This window comes from Pseudorca crassidens, chromosome 1 (assembly GCF_039906515.1).
Source record: "Pseudorca crassidens isolate mPseCra1 chromosome 1, mPseCra1.hap1, whole genome shotgun sequence".
Lineage (NCBI taxonomy): Eukaryota > Metazoa > Chordata > Mammalia > Artiodactyla > Delphinidae > Pseudorca > Pseudorca crassidens.
The window spans coordinates 26,916,684-26,934,002 of NC_090296.1; the positions used below are offsets into that span (position 1 = coordinate 26,916,684).

General features: G+C 49.7%; 1 protein-coding gene across 1 annotated transcript in view; it reads right to left on the bottom strand.

The window, feature by feature from the left end:
* ESRRB (estrogen related receptor beta) overlaps positions 1–17,319 on the bottom strand; it is a 174,586-nt gene that overhangs the window by 42,593 nt on the left and 114,674 nt on the right. The window contains exon 3 of the mRNA XM_067729811.1: positions 11,930–12,339. Coding sequence (XP_067585912.1) covers positions 11,930–12,339 — 410 coding nt within the window. The remainder of the gene's footprint in view (positions 1–11,929; positions 12,340–17,319) is intronic.

Sequence of the window (17,319 nt, forward strand, 5' to 3'; positions counted from 1 at the left end):
AAAAGGCCTGCTGAGAGTCCAGAAGAATGAATGAAAATGACCTGGACAGCATTATAGAGGTGGAGAACAGATCAGTGGCTGCCAGGGTCAGGGAGGGAAGAGACAGGGAGGTGGTGTGGCTGTAAAAGGGTAGCACCAGGAATCCTGTGTGATGGAACCGTTCTGTATCTTGACTGTGGTGGTGCTCACAGGAATTTGCAGTGATAAAACTGCACAGAACTTCACACACACACACACACACACACACAGAGATGAGAGTGTACAACTAGTAAAATCTGAGTAAGCCTGATGGATATCAATGCCATTTTCCTGGTTGTAGTATCTTGCTATATATACTTATGTTATATAGCCCATGTGTGTTATGTCATATAGCTACATATAGTTATATATGCTACATTGTTATGTAAGATGTTACCACTGAAGGAAGCTGGGTGAAATGTATGGGATCTATGTACACGGAATCTCTCTGTAATATTTCTTATAACTGCATGGGAATCTACAATTACCTCAAAACAAAAATATAATAATAATAATAATATAGGGCCTTCCCTGGTGGCGCAGTGGTTAAGAATCTGCCTGCCAATGCAGGGGACACAGTTCGAGCCCTGGTCCAGGAAGATCCCACATGCTACAGGGCAACTAAGCCCGTGCACAACAACTACGGAAGCCTGCGTGCTCTAGGGCCTGTGCTCTGCAACAAGAGAAGCCACCACAATGAGAAGCCCGCCCGCTGCAATAAAGAGTAGCCCCCGCTTACCGCAACTAGAGAAAGCTCACGCGCAACAACGAAGACCCAGTGCAGCCAAAAATAAATAAAATACATAAATTTTTTAAAAAGTATCTGAAGGTACTAAAAAAATAATAATAATATAAAGACCTATACACACAACATAGATTTTTCATCATGGAAGACCAAAAAAAGATCCTAAAAACTTTCAGCAAGAGTGTTAAAAACAAGTCAAGGGCTTCCCTGGTGGCGCAGTGGTTGGGTGTTCACCTGCTGATGCAGGGGGCGTGGGTTCGTGCCCCGGTCTGGGAGGATCCCGCGTGCCACGGAGCGGCTGGGCCCGTGAGCCATGGCCGCTGGGCCTGCACGTCCGGAGCCTGTGCTCCGCAGCGGGAGAGGCCACAACGGTGAGAGGCCCACGTACCGCAAAAAAAAAAAAAAGTCAAATACAAAGGATCAAGAATAAGATTGGCCACCATATCTCAAACCATAAGGGAAAAAACCCTCTCTGTACACACACAGATACACAAAACTAGTGCACATACTCACCACTCTTTTTTCTTCTTAGCACTCATCACCTGACTTTTGTTTATTTAGCTTGTTTATTATCTGCTTTGTTCATTGCTGTTTTCCAACACCTAGAACCATGTCTGGGAAAGAGTGAGGCCTCAGTATACATTTTCTAAGTGAATGAATCAAACTTCTGGACAGCAGCACTAGAAGCTAGAAGACAAAGCAGCAATCGTGTCCAAATTCTCGGGAGAAATTATTTTCAACTAGCATCTAATGTATGGGTTGAAGGATTGAGTAAAGACATTTCCACACATCCAAGATGTCAACAATTTTACCTCTCCTGTGCCTTTCTAGCATGAGCTTCTCCCCCACGCCTGACCCCAAAGGGAAAGACCAAAAAGAGGAAGAGGACAGAGGATCCTACCAGGAGAAAAGTCAAGGGGATATCCAGGAGGAATTGGCAATAGACAAAGAGATTTAACCAAAAATTGTGATATAACCATATTCAGACAATGGGAAGACGGGAAATGTATGTGTGTTGGGATGGTTTGTATAATGGGAACTAACTCTTCATCTTCCATAACAGGAAGTCAAGAAATAATGTAAAATTGCTGTAAGTATAGCTGTAAAATCATAGTCGTAATTAAGAAGACAAAGGGCTAGAAGAAAGATTTTCTTAAATGGCTAACTCTAGATCACGGAGGGAGAGAATGGATAGGGTCAGGGACGCTTATTTTTCATTATAAGAGTTATACTTTGGGTCTTTTTAAACTATGTGCATACATTATTTTGGTAAAAGTTAAAAATTAATTTAAAATTAATTTGTTCATTGTGTAAAGATGAAATCTAACCTCCAGGGAAAAGCACATCGGGCCCTTTACGATCTGGCCACCTCTGACCAGTCCACTGTAATCTCCCTCCACCTAGGCCCCCGGTTTGTAGGCTCCAGAAAACCACATGGCGCCTCTGGGCCCTCTCATACCTCCCTCTAGCTGAAACCCCTCCTGGCAAACTCTTCCACATCCTCGGAGCCTCGGCGTGCATGTGGCCTTTTCAGTGACGCCCTCTTCCCTTCTGTCCCAGGTAGGCTTACATGCCCCTTCCTGTTTGCCCCCAGAGGCCTCATCCATCACCCCGCCTGCCACACACATACACACACTGAAAGCAACTAGCTTAATGTTTCATAATCAGGATTTTGCATGCTGTCCTCCCTTCTGAACTGCGTGCTTACTGGGGATAGAGATTGTTAGGTCTTTCATTTCTGTATCTCAAGTACAGTGTCTGCCCCCTGAAGCACCCGTTGATCAAGACAAATAAGTTGAAAGCAAGAGTGCCCACCCAGAGAAACCTAGAATTCAACAATGACCTTCCAGTTGTCAAGTGCAATCCCCTCCCTTGGGCCTTCCCCATCCTGGTCCTTCCGGAAGCAGCAGACACCCATCACACCTCTTAAAACCCACTCTGTTAGATTTCATCTCCCTTCTCTCCAGGGACTCTTGTAACGTCTCTGATCGCTTCTATATTTATTGCATAGAATCTAAGATGCTTTTGATGGTAAGATTGCACCATTGTTTTATATACCACCAAGAAAGAGAGGAAAAACATCTGCCAATCAAAGTACGGCTTGTGCTTCCTCGCCACTAGCATTTTCTCTTTTTTTTTCTTATTAAAAGAGCTCTTTGAGACTTATTGATAGATACAGATTTGATCATACAGCATTCTTGTGGATACATGAAAGGGAAAACATAAGACAAATAAATTGAAGATATTGCTAAAATTTCTCAGAGTGTGACTCTTCTTAATCCTTTTTGATCAAAGTCATTGTCTTTGTGTTTTTCCACAGATCGGTCCTCTTTGCTGACAAACGAGCTGAGGACGCTGTGCTTCCTGAGTGTCCCTTGTTCTCGTAGGGGTTTCCTTCCAGGTCACTGGCCCCTTTCTGCAAGTTTTAATGTGCTTGTGAGGGCAGTGACAACCACATACATCTGTCACCTAGCAGACAGTAATCGGCCCAATTCAGAGACGTTACACGGGGGAAATGTGCATCTTAGAACTGACAAAATATGGTATTTCTCAGTCTCCTTTCAAGGCTCTGACCCCTTCCTTTCACCAGCGTCCCTCCTCCTGGCGCCTTATCCCTTGACCCTCTCCTTCAGAGCAGCTTTCCCTAGAACAAGCTCTCCCAGAGGGCCTGTTAACTCAGAGCCTCAGATTCTGCAGGCCTGAAATCTGCATTTCTAACCGGCCCCCTAGTGAAGCCTGTGCTGAGGTGTGGGGACCATACTTTGAGAACCCCTGCCCTAGAGGATCTCATTAGACCCAAAACCCCACTCGGATTTTACTCTTGGGGTCTAGCCCTGCATTTCCAACTGCCCAGGTTAAGGCCTGTGAACTGATCAAACTCAACATGCCTCAGACTTCAGCCATTATCCCAACCTCTCCTCCCTGCCCACCCCCCTTCCACCAGCAAAATTATTCTTTCTAGGTTTCTCCCCCGCCAATGGCCTGACCATCCTCTAGTAGCCTAAATTAGACATCTAAGAGCCAGTCTCACAATCCAGTTACTATTTTTTTATACTGAAATCACTTTCAAAATCCTAACCTCTCCTTTTAACCCTTCTGCCACTGTTGGGGTTTGGATACTTCTAAGTGGACTGTTAACTAGATCTCTGAACTGGACTGTTAAAATCGCCGCCTAGTCTGCCGGCCCCTAGACTCTCCCATTTCCAGCCCATCTTCCCTATCACTGCCAGAATTATCTTGCTAAAAGGAGATGTGATTAATTCCCTGCTCAAAAATCTTCAATGGCTTCTCGTTGCCAAGTATAAATTACAAATAACAAATCCTATTTATCTAATGGTTATCATAGGCCAGGCTCTAGGCTAAACACTCTACATTCATGTCTCATTTAATTTCTGCAAGAATATCCTGGGAGCGGGAACTATTTATTAGCCCCATCAGTCCCCTTTTACTGACAAGGAAATTAAGGACCAGAGAAACGAAGTAACTTGCCCAACTTGACACAACTACGAAATTGTGAAGTTGGGGTTCTAAGCCAGGTGAAGCAGCTCAAGCAGAAATATTACTCTATACTTTTCCTACCAAGGGCCTGTGAAAACCTTTGACATCCGGTCCCAGCTTCTGTTCCAGCCCCTCACCTACCACTGGTCCCCTCTTGCTGAGCAGAGCACACTCAACTCCTGTGGGCCTCTTCATGCTGTTCTTTCTACCAAGGATGTTCACTTTCCACTCCAGCTTAAATGTCCCTTCCTCTGGGAAGCCCTCCCTGCTCTGTCTGGCTGTGTCTCACCTGACTTTCACCCTGGCTGTGCCTCTGAAAAGAGGAACTGTGATTTGTTCTTCCTCTCATTGCCTCAGTGCCCAGCAGACAGCAATGTTTTGTGGGTTTAATTGACTCTTTTTATGCATTTGTACAGATGAGGAAACTGAGGCCAGAGGATCCTAGGCCCTGCTCAAGGTCAGCTGGCTGGCGAGTGGCAGGGCTGGGACAGCACTCCACTCTGGGCTCCCACTTACTCCTGGCTTGTCTCTGCATCCCTGTCACAGTCTCTGTCTCCTGGGATCCCAGGCCTCATTCACCAGGACAAAAGGCCTGGAGGTGGTCCAAGGCAGGATAAGCCATCAATCATCCCCCCGCCCCTCTCCTTGGGGAGTTTCCTTCCAAGCCTGCATCGGGGCCCCATGTGAACAGAGGGAGCTCGGTGCCAGGGCCTCTTTCTTGCTTGTTCCTCCTCATCTTAAGGAGCTACTCAAGGGGCCTCCTGGTGACCTGCAAAGTTGGCCACTTGCCCTGGGAACACAGGGAAGGGGACAGGGCAGTTTTACCCTCTGCACAGCCCCTCATGGCCACGCAGCATGTGTTGTCAACGGCTTCCGTCCCACCTAGAAGAAAATCCAAGTGCTGCACTCACCACGGCCTGAGTTTTGTCAGCCTCTCAGCCCCGTCTCCTTCCACTTGGCCTCTACTCACTCATAACAGCCACAATGGCCCTCCTTCTGGTCCTGAAACAGATCCGCTGTTTCCCCTGCCTGGAACGCCTGAACTTCCCCTTACCTTGAAAGTCGCCTTCTTAGCACGGCCTTACCTAATCCTCAGGCTAAATTAGACCCCCTCTCTCAGCCACCTTTGCTCTCATCACTGGTTTTTCTCTTTCACAGTACTCACCTGGGTCTGTCATTATGCCTCTTTGTTACCGTATATACTGTCTGCCTTACCCCCGAGAATACAAGACCACAGAGTAGGGCCCATTGTTCTGTCTTCAGCTCCCAGCACAATGGTTGGGACTCAGTAAAGTATCACCAAAGAACTGAACAAGTGCTTCCTAAGCTCAGATGTAAGGCAGGAGTTTTCCCCGAACACTGTCCTTTAGAAAAGAGGAAGTGGGCTTCCCTGGTGGCACAGTTAAGAATCTGCCTGTCAATGCAGGGGACACGGGTTCGAGCCCTGGTCTGGGAAGATCCCACATGCCGCGGAGCAACTAAACCTGTGAGCCACAACTACTGAAGCCTGCGCATCTAGAGCCCGTGCTCCACAACAAGAGAAGCCGCCGCAATGAGAAGCCCGCGCACTGCAGCGAAGAGTAGCCCCGCTCGCCACAACTAGAGAAAGCCCGCGCGCAGCAACGAAGACCCAACGCAGCCAAAAATGAATGAATTAATTAATTTTAAAAAAAAGAAAGAAAGAAGAGGAAGTTGCTTAATATCTGCGTCTTTGTGAAGTCTCTTATCAGAGGTGCTGTGTCAGTCCCTTCATATTGAACAACTGCCTTTTGGGGAGACTCAGTGCCCTGAGAAGACCCCAATCAAGGCTCGTCACCGGACTGAATCAGTAACAAAGGCAGAAAGAAATTTAGCCCAAATTTAGTTATTGCTGGGGATATGAACCATAATTAACAAACACTGAGAGTCAAAAGCAGTATGGGTGCTTCCCTGGTGGTGCAGTGGTTGAGAGTCTGCCTGCCGATGCAGGGGACACGGGTTCATGCCCCGGTCCGGGAGGATCCCACATGCCGCGGAGCGGCTGGGCCCATGAGCCATGGCCGCTGAAGCTGCGCGTCCGGAGCCTGTGCTCCGCAACGGGAGAGGCCACAACAGTGAGAGGCCCGCGTACTGCAAAAAAAAAAAGAAGCAGTATGGTACCTGATATGTTGTGGAAACCATGACTATAAATTGACCCAACTATATAAAATAGGTAAACATCAAAGATCTACTGTGTAACACAGGGAACTCTACTCAATATCTTGTAATAACCTATACAAAGAAAAAGAATCTGAAAGAATATATATATATACACACACACATATATATGTATAACTGAATCACTTTGCTGTACACTTGAAACTAACACAACACTGTAAATTAATCAAACTTCAATTAAAAAATACTGACACAACTAAAACAGAACTATCCTAATGGTCTAGGAAATGTACTTAGTGCTCAAAATAAAAATCTGAGGGACAGCAGCACATACACGCTCATATAATCTCCCATAACCAAGATGAAGTGAAGGTGGTGTGCTCTGAAACACTGCACCAAATGATGCGGAAAGCGGCAAAGACACTTTCATCAAAGAGTCATGTGAAACATTTGATAAATCTCGTCTTCCAAAATGTTAAGAAAAAGGTTTTCAAAAAAATAATACATGGTCTTACATAATATGACTGAAAATATGCAAGTTTAACAAAAGGGCATATTGTTGTGCTTTTTGTTTTGTTTTTGGCCACGCAGCTTGCAGGATCTTAGTTCCCCAAACAGGGATCAAACCCGTGCACCCTGCAGTGGAAGCACAGAGTCTTAACCACTGGACCTCCAGGGAAGTCCCAGAAGGGACTTTCTTTTAAGACTGGAGATACTAACAGTATTTAAATGCTGATGGAAAGGAGCCCATTGGGAGTGAGATGATGAAAGAGAGGAGATAATGGGTAGGAAGGTCTCTGGGAAGTGGTGAGGAGATGGATTCCAAGCCTGAGAAAAGCTGAGCCTGGGGTGGGAGCCACCTCTCCCCGCACGAGTGGGTAGCAATGAAGATGTGTACCATCAGTGAATGAGAGATGCTGCCGAGAGTGGGCAGGGCTGGTGGCAACAAGCTGAGGGAGTGCCCACCTGAGGGCCTCCACTTTCCCCATGGGACAGGAGAGGAGGCAGGGTGGCTGCTGAGAGAGGGTCAGAGTTTGGGGGTATAGCTTAGCAAAGATCCCCCAGGTGGCTCCCCGAAAGGCCCCCTCGTCACTGCGGTACTCATGACAAAGGTTTTCATTACTGTGGGTCAGCGTCCCAGTCCAGAAGCTGGCGCTTAGCCCTATGATCCAGAAGCCTGACTGTGTCAGCCACAGAAAAGGGCTCCATCTCTCAGGGGCTGACTCCCATTGACCCAATTCAGGGACCAGATGTATAAGCCCAGGATGCCTGCACACTCAAGTATGATAAGAAATTGATCTACCCAGCCAGCATCCTGCCTAACCAGCAAGGTGGCTCCAAGCAGAAGACCAACAGGGTACCCAGATTATAATCAGAAAGATGTTAATCAAATCCATTGAATGTTTAATCACAATAGGCTGTCCCAGGCTGACTCCCTTTACCTCGGGTGGGGACTTTGCCAAAGTCAGCTTTCTTTTTCTGTGCCTCCAGGGCTGATCCATCCTCTTTTTTTCCCATAGATATGCTAGTAAATTCAATCAGGTTGAGGGTGGTTCCTTTGCCATGGAGCCTTTCTGTCCCTTCAGGACTGTGCCTTTTTGTCTATCTCCGAGCTCATCTACTCTGGGTGAGTGACATAAGCCCCAGCACTGACGGCATAGAAATGGGCAAAGTGTAATGAACACTTAACATGCATTACTAGGCATTGAGGGCTAGTGGGCTGCATCTACCTGTTCAGTGCTGAAGTGCAGGGCGGGGGTTACAAGTTTTTACTGTAAAAAGCCAGAAAGTGTCAATGCTTTCTGCGTGTGGCCAGGTCTCTGACAACTACTCCACCAAAGCACCAAAACAGACAATATGTAAACAAATAGGTGTGGCCCTGTTCTAATACAACTTGATTTACAAAAGCAGGAAGCCGCCGGCAAACTGTACTTTGCCCACCACTCCCATCCCCTCCCCCATCCACACAGCGCTAGCCCCCGGCACAGACAAGCACACACTGAGTGCTCGATAAATATTTGTAGGCAAGGAATGGCGGTCTGAGGGCTTTCTCCCTAAGTCTATCGTGACTTCTTTGTTTCCATAAATTTCTTCCCATGTTGACGTAACCACCGAATTGGGCAGATGGAAGGGATCTAAGGAGGGAAGGGGGGGTTGTGAGCTAGCATGATTTTCAGAGCTGTCCAGGCGTTTACTTTGCGAATGGATCATTCTGTGACTAAAGGCCTTTTTAAAGATGGCCTACGTACCCTCCTTAATTGGGGAGGTGCTTAGAAGACTGCCCCGGCTGGGCTAAGGCTCTGCCTGCAGCCTCGTGTGCTCTAAGCCTCAGATTCCAGCTTCTTGAGGGCAGGTACCCTGTCTCTTTCTCTCCCTGAAGCACCTTACTCAGGGCAGGGACTAAATTAATGCTCTCTTGGTACTAAACTGACTCTGGGGTTGTCCAATTGTAGATCATTTGTTTCCTCTTTATATTTTCCCCATTTTTCCAAATTTCCTACAACTATTATGCTCAGAAACAACAAAATCAAAATCTTTGTTAGAAGAAAACCAAAGAATTGATAAGATAACCAGAGCAATCCGTCAGCCTTAGAGTTCACTGGTCCCTGTTTCAGATAGAGACCTTTCTGGTTGGAAATGAGTAACTCTTCTTGTGACAAAGAAACGAGAGTACTTCAGTTCTGATCGCAATAAAGGCTGCTGTTTGTCTTTGGACTTCTAGGAAGAGATCTTTATCCTTTACGTGGTAGCAAATAACTAAGACTATTTACAAATCCTTCCTCTGGGCTCTTTATTTATTTATTTAAAAAAATTTTTTTTGGCTGTGTTGGATCTTTGTTGCTGTGCGCGGGCTTTCTCGAGCTGCGGCGAGCGGGGGCTACTCTTGGTTGCGGTGCGTGGGCGTCTCATTGCGGTGGCTTCTCTTGTTGCGGAGCACGGGCTCTAGGCACGCGGGCTTCAGTAGTTGTGGCATGTGGGCTCAGTAGTTGTGGCTCGCGGGCTCTAGAGTGCAGGCTCAGTAGCTGTGGCGCACGGGATTAGTTGCTCCACGGCATGTGGGATCTTCCCAGACCAGGGCTCGAACCCGTGTCCCCTGCATTGGCAGGCGGATTCTTAACCACTGCGCTGCAAGGGAAGTCCCTTCCTGTGGGCTCTTGACTTGCAGAGGATGTTGTCAGCACCCAGGCCGCTGTTGAGGGTGTAGTAAGGTTCCTGAGTCTACACCAGGCTCTGCTTTCAGAAAATTTAATCCAGAACTCTCCAGCACATTTAAGAATATGGACAGAAGAAAATGTAACTGTCTCTTAAAAAGCAATTTTTCAAAAACCGCCCTCCGAGAGTCTAAAATGGTGGCAATCTTACCAAGATCACTTCCCAATTTGTAAAGAAAAACACTGTTATTTCAGTAGCTTAAATTGGTTTAAACATCTCATGTTTATTTGTCAAATATCCAATGATACTGATTGGATATTGGACTGGAGGTTTTCAACCCTGGTTGAGGCAGGATACTGAGAATTAATGCAGTGCTTTTGACATCTAGAGATTCCAGGGCCTCCTCCCAGACTGGAGAATGTGAAGCTGGCAGGGATCAGGATGCATCCGTTCACTGTGCTGAAGGCTAGCACAGTGCCTGATACAAAAGTGCTCAATCAATATTTGCTGAGAGAAGTTGGTATCATGACTCCTTTGGGGAAAGGTCTAGGGAACTGGGGCCTAGGGTTTTAGGAAAACTTACTCTTTACTGTCTTATTCCTTCGTACTGTTTGAATTTTTACCATGTTTATATTTTTTTAAAGTGTTCACTTAATGAATAAATTTATCTATAACTAAAGTAGCTAAAATAGTTTAAATCCTGTTAAGTCAAAATAGTGATCGTACTGTTTCATTTAAATGTACGTTAATTACAAAGGCCTGCTCTGGAAGATAAAACAAATTTGGTCTGTTGTCTTAATATGTCCTAAGTGATATTGCGAAAGTGAAAATAATAATTGCAAACATTTATTTAGCGCTTACTAAGTGCCAGGCAAAAGTATGAGTGCTTTAGGGCTTCCCTGGTGGCGCAGTGGTTGAGAGTCCGCCTGCCGATGCAGGGGACGTGGGTTCGTGCCCCGGTCCGGGAAGATCCCACATGCCGCGGAGCGGCTAGGCCTGTAAGCCATGGCTGCTGAGCCTGCGCGTCCGGAGCCTGTGCTCCGCAACGGGAGAGGCCACAACAGTGAGAGGCCCGCGTACCACAAAAAAAAAAAAAAAAAGTATGAGTGCTTTATAGCCATTAATGCACTTAAGCCTGTTTTAGCAGCTCTATGTGAGGTAGGCATGACATCATCCCACCTTACCCAAGAGCAAACTGAAGCAGAGAGAGAAACTGAGGCAGGCCCCAAAGGCATTGAGCTATAAGGTAAGGGATGGAGCTGTGTGACCCAGGAGCCCGCCTGGCAGTTGGCCAGGACACCACACCATCTCAACTAATACATAGAACTGGAAACATAGACAATCCTAGCGCCCTCAATTAGTTTAATAAATAACTCGTCACAAGAAATTGAAACAAATATTCGCTGAATGAACAGAATCACCCCAGGGAAGCTCAGCCTGCCTCTTCCAAAAGTGAAATAGGGGAGTGGCGGAAGGGAGGACACCCTCGGATCGCCGGGCAGGACGGGGACAGGATTGGCACCCCTGGGTTTCCTCCAGTCTGGTTTGCAGTTTCTGTCCCCAGGGGTCGGCATCTGCTCATCTCAGTGACCTCCACGAGCAGGGCTTTTGGTCTATCCTAGCGTCAGGCTGGACGGGAGGGAACGCATGAAGCAAGTGCCCCACGCGTGACCTACTGTAGAAAGAATCTTGGCTGGCATGCCCAGCCATTCCTCTGCGCTGCACCCTGTGCCATGACCTTCATAACAGCCCTGTGAGGGCGGACCCATTGTTATCCCCAATTTGCGCAGGACTGACTTCCTCAGAGTGAGTACCCACCGAGAGAGACAGCCACCGCATGGCCTTTGGAACATGACTCAGCTGATATGCACATGCCCTCAAAGAGCAGCCCCACGGGGATGGGACAGGATGAGTAGTCAGGGGGAGATTTCCCTTGCTCTGTGGCCCTGACCGTTTCACGATGAAGAAAATAGTCACATTCCATTTGTGCAATTAAAAAAGATAAAACCAAAAGGAGAGACCCATTACAGTTCAAGAGGTCTGGAGTTGCAGGGCAAAGAGGGCTTTTTCTCCAAAACATTCAGCTTTCTAGGGACACTCATTTGACAGCGTTCCCCATCCTAGCGAGAGAGACACCTGTGCTAAGGCATTTGTGTGGATTTTCTTTGGGTCTTCTGGGGCTCCCTATGGGGGTGCATGCCATTTCAACAAAAGCCTGGGACTTAGAACCCTTGTCCAGAATCCCAAAATGAGAAAACCTGGGATACAGAGAAGGGAGCCTCCAGAACTTGGGCTCCAGTGGCTCCCAGACCCAAGCTGGCAGCTCGCGGTTCCCTGCCGGGCCCGCACCCCGCCTGGGCCCACCCTGCTGCCACGCACCTTGGATGGTCCTCTTGAAGAAAGCCTTGCAGGCCTCGCAGGAGGCCACACCGTAGTGGTAGCCGGAGGCGATGTCCCCGCACACGAGGCACAGGCGCTTGGGGATGGCGTTGAGCATGTACTCGCACTTGATGGCCGAATCCTCCATGATGCCGCCGGCACAGTCCTCGTAGCCCTTGCGGCAGGGGGTGCCTCCCAGCCCGGCGCCCGCGAACATGGGCGGCGAGTCCAGACCGTTGGCGTGGGCGCCCAGGGCCAGGCCGAAGCCGCCACTGGCGTCGGACGAGCCGCTGGGGCTGTGGTGGCTGAGGGCATCGATGCCCGAGGACGGGCTGGATGGCTCGGTCTTGATGAAGGAGCCGCAGCTGGAGACCAGGTGCCGGTCGTCTGCGGACATCCTGTTCAGCAGCCTGGGGACACAGAGCGCAGGAGTCAGCTCGGAGAGGGTGCGGTGGGTGTGACGCTGTCCCCAGGAATTAGCTTTGGGCTCCGGGCACCGGGTGGGCGGGGTGGCTGGGAGGGGCCCTACATTAAGGCATCGGTGAGATAAAATGCTGGCCGAGAAGGTCAATTGGGCTGAAAAACGGCACAGCCCAGAGCAAGTTTCTGGCATTACCCACCAGAACCTTCTGAGTCCTCCAAACAAAAACTACATTTTGATCGATCAACAAACTTCAGATGAGGCCCCCCAGTCCTTTGCAAATTGCTGGTCTGAGGGTGACAAAAGTGGTAATAATTCAGCCAAAATATTTGGCCAACCTTCTGGCACAACAATAATACATTTGAAAGTCCAGGGGTGCCAGCTCCTGGACCAGACACCCTCAGTACAATGACCTGATGACCCACTTCACCTGAGCCCCGGGGGCAGCAGGTAAGCCCGAGCTTGGAGCTTCCCACAAATGCCACCATCGCTGAGATTGGGACCAGAGACGCCAAGCCACCTGGCCAGGGCAAGAGGCAGGGCTTGTGGCCAAGGCGTCCGCCCAACTGGCTGCCCTCCGGGTTTTGCCTCTGGCCCAGGGCACATCTGGTGGGTGGCCCCCAGGCCCCCTCTTTCATTCCTCTTCATAGCCCTGATCAGGCTGGCCTCCCCCTCAAGAGACTGTGCCTCAATCATGCAGCATGAGGAGGCCTTCCAACCCCAACTCCGCGCATCCCCCAGCTGTTTCTTAACTCAAACTTCAACCTCTAAGGTCCCTGCCTCACTGTAGAGTCAAGGGAGCGTTAACAGTGAGGCAGGATCACGAGGAAGGGTCATAAGACAGTTCCCAAAACGAAAAGCCCTCCTCCCAGAACCATGCTGAGAGGGTAAGAAGGCAAAGTGCGACCCTCACACATCCTAGCTCCCAGGATGAGGGGAGGGGCTTCTCTCCCACGTGAGCAAGGAGAGGGAAGGGCCGGGAAATGCATTCAGGAAAGCCCAGCTGCAGTCCATGCCCAAGAGCTCTGGGCCAGCCAGGCCCTGGAGTCGGGAGGCTGGGTCAGGGTTCATCTGTCCATGTCCTGGCCTGGCTGGGTGGAGGTAAAGAGGAGGCCAAGGCGGATGCCTAAGGAGCAGGTGAAAGTTAATAGGGAAGGGTCCTGCAAAGGTTCGATCCCTGGTCTGGGAAGATCCCACATGCTGCGGAGCAACTAAGCCCGTGCGCCGCAACTACTGAGCCTGCGCTCTAGAGTCTGGGAGCCACAACTACTGAGCCCGCGTGCCGCAACTACTGAAGCCCACGCGGCTAGAGCCCGTGCTCTGCAACGAGAAGCCACCGCGATGAGAAGCCCACGCACCGCAACGAAGAGTAGCCCCCACTTGCCACAACTAGAGAAAGCCCGCGTGCAGCAACGAAGACCCAACACAACCAAAAATAAATAAATAAATAAAATTGATTCTTTAAAAAAAAAAAAAGAGAGAGGGAAGTGTCCTGGAGAACGAAAAGGGCTGGAGAGGGTGGCAGTACAGCCCCATTCATCGAAAGATGGCCCCAGTGGGGAGGGAGGGAGTGTCCCAGTGCTGGAGGGCCCACTGGGGAAGCAGCCACAGTCCAACGATGCTCAGAGGTAGCCCCTGTTTTCTGAGCAGATCACTGGGGAAAGGATTATTCACCATGTGGGGAAAGGCCTGTCTTACCACACCCACAAAGCCCACCCTCCCAAGAAAACCTTGGCCACACACTTGCACCGCCAAAAGCAATCTTATGATGGGGAGGGGCCTCCACTGTCCCTGGTCCCACCAGTGATTTCATAGTCAATACCCCTCCCAGGGCACTGTCCCATCCATCTACACTTGAACATGTCCGGAGGCAGGGAACACATTGCCCCGCAGACAGTTCTAATCAGAAGCTGGGAGCTGCTTCTGATAAAAAGATAAAAGATACCTATAAGGATCCTACTGTCAAGAAGTTTATTATCTACTGGAATGTAGTGTTTGAAGATAGAGGCTCCCAGGTCTGTTCTGTTCCAAACTGAATATTTCTGAGTCTTCTGAGATACCTCTCCTACTAGCCCATCCCTTACATTGGCAGAGGGTACCACACTGAAAGTCTTCTCTGGTGGTTTTTTTTTTTTTTTACATCTCTGGCTGGTGCCCTGTCATGTCCCCAGCCTCCACAAGGCTACCTGCCACCCCCTCCATCCACCAGAGGCTCCCTGGTGTGTTCTCAGGAAATGCCATTGGCCTGAGAAACACAAATGCACCTGTGGGTTAACTCCCCACAGTGCCTTGTGCTGGGCCTGCAGGGAGAGCAGACCGGGTGCTCTTACATTTGTAATCCCCTCCTCCTGCTGCTTTAGGCTCTGCAGTGCCCAGGAACATCCCAGGCCCACTGTGACAAACACTGCAGGACAAGGCAGCTCCCAGACCCAAGCCCCCCATCCCATTCCTCTCCCAGGCTGTGAGTGCCCCTGAGATTTCAGGAGATACACTTGATATAAGCAGTAATGATAGCATCTGCTATTTAGTGAGCACGTGTTATATGCCACCCGCTTCAGATCTGTCCCTTGGACGGATGAGAAGCTTGTGCCCTGAGAGACGCAGCTGGGGAGACCTACAGCCATGCCTGGTGGACAGCAGGACACAGTTTCCCCAGCTGTCTTCCCCAGACTCACGGCTCAGCCAGCCCTGAAGGACACTCAGGGCAGGCAGTGGTTTCATACCCTAAGCCACAGGTCTCCCCTCCTGCCTCTCTCCTTATTGGTTCAAAGCCTTCTTTAGTGACCGCTGCCCCCAGGCCCTGGTCAGAGACTCTAGGACTGAGAAGGAAGTAAACTTGACCCTGGCCTCAGCGTTGGCACAGAAATCCACCTACTGGTTTAGTGCCTGAGCCCCAGCTGAGGAGGGTCTGATGATTTCATCCCTGCAGGTGTCTCACTTCTGTGACCATTATTTTGGCCCCTAGAATGTCTTTTCCAGGGTGAGTCAACAAGTACTTCGGGCACCTACCATGTGCCAAGTGCTGGCCAGACAGCAGGACGTGACCAGCGCAGCCCATGATGTCAAGAAGCTCATCCTCTCACCGGAAGGACGGACACAAAAGAAACACACGTGTGCAGAGCGCCAGCAAGGCAGGGGCTGGGGGTGTGGAACACGACACCGACAGGGCTCCCTCCGCCCCCCCCGCCATGCCCCTTTGGTCTGACTTCATTCATTCACTCATTTATTCATATTTGCCTTCATTTTCCCTCCAGGAAACCTACCCCTCCCTCCACCCATCCTTGACCTCCTGGACATTGTTCCTTTACTCAAAAGCAAAATTTAAAGGAAGGACAGAGGGAAAGAAGTCCAAGAATAGGGCAGAGAAGAAGTGGCCAGAGGAGCTGGAGGAGACGAGAGAGAGTCGTGGACATGCAGTGAGGAGAGCCATCGCGAGGGAGGTGGCGGCACGTCACGTGCAGCCACAAAGTCAGGTGAAGTCAGGAGTGCAGTGTCCCCTGCAGTGAACAGTCAGGATGTGGCTGGTCAGAGCAGTATCACGCATGGGGGGATGGGAGCCACAGGGCCGGGTCTGCAGGAGGCATTGAACAGCAGACAATCCTTTCAGGGAGTTTGGCCATGTCTGGCCAAGCCGGGCAGAGGAGGGAGTAGGGGTGGCGTCCTCCTTGCTCACCTGTAGGCAGCACCATCCCCTTGAACTTAGGGGCGGTGGCGGCAGGGAAGGAATGTTTTTGTTGTTATTGTCCGTAATTTATCAGCCTCTTTGATGAGGAGGGGGTGTGTCAAGAATGTAAGGAATTTAAAAATTACTTTCCAGTTTGCCCTGGGCAATCGTGATCCCACCTACTGACCCCTACTGACCCCGTATAATTATCCATCGCTCCCCATTACTCCCCAGAGGAGGCAATGAATTCTATGGTGACTCCATGTTACATGCTAATGGTAAAGAGCGAATCAAGATGGAAAGATTGCAATCACAAAAGATTTTTCTCAAATTCCAGTCCAATCTTCATCAGAGTCAGCAAACGTGCTGGTTGAACAGGTAGCTTCCTGGACCCAACCTCACCCCAGTCATATTCTGGACACTCAGCCCTGCAGGAGGGGCCCAGAAATCTGCATTTAAAAAAATCTTTTTAATTTATTTATTTTAGGCTGTGTTGGGTCTTCATTGCTGTGCGTGGGCTTCTCATTGCGGTGGCTTCTCTTGTTGAGGAGCACGGGCTCTAGGCGCATGGGCTTCAGTAGTTGTGGCTTGTGAGCTCTAGAGTGCAGGCTCAGTAGTTGTGGCGCACAGGCTTAGTTGCTCCACGGCCTGGGGGATCTTCCCGGACCAGGGCTTGAACCCGTGTCCCCTGCATTGGCAGGCGGATTCTTAACCACTGCGCCACCAGGGAAGCCCCTGCATTTTTGGTTTTGCTTATTGCTTTGCTTTCAGCACCCCAGATGTGAATCTTAGGGGAGTCAAGTTTGAATCCTACAGGAATAACACATGCAGTCAGGGGACCTGGTGGGAGTTTGCAAGGTATCTGGATGCCCTGGAAGAGAAGAGAAACGAGCCAAAGCAGTAAGAGGGGGAGGGAGGGTTGGCTGTGCAGAGGGGAAGTTTGGAGGTGGCCTCCCTTGCCCCCCACGTGGCCTCTCCTCATTCTGTGAAATGGGAGGTGAGGTCAGGAGATCCAGGAAAAGGAAGAAAGTTTGCAACAGCAACTGTGGGAGGAGGAGAGAACACAAATCAGGGGCATAAAGCTTTACCAGGCCCCTTAACTCACTCTGCAGGGCCAGCAACACAGGGGAGCTTTGATCTGCGTTTCTCAGCCCGGGCACTGCTGACATTTGGGGCCAGTGATTCTTCACTGTGGGCCATCCTGTGCGCTGCAGGACGTTTAGCAGCACCCCTGCCCTTTACCCACTAGAAGCCAGTAGCACCCCCAGCCCCAGATATGACAAGCCAAACCTTCTCCAGACACTG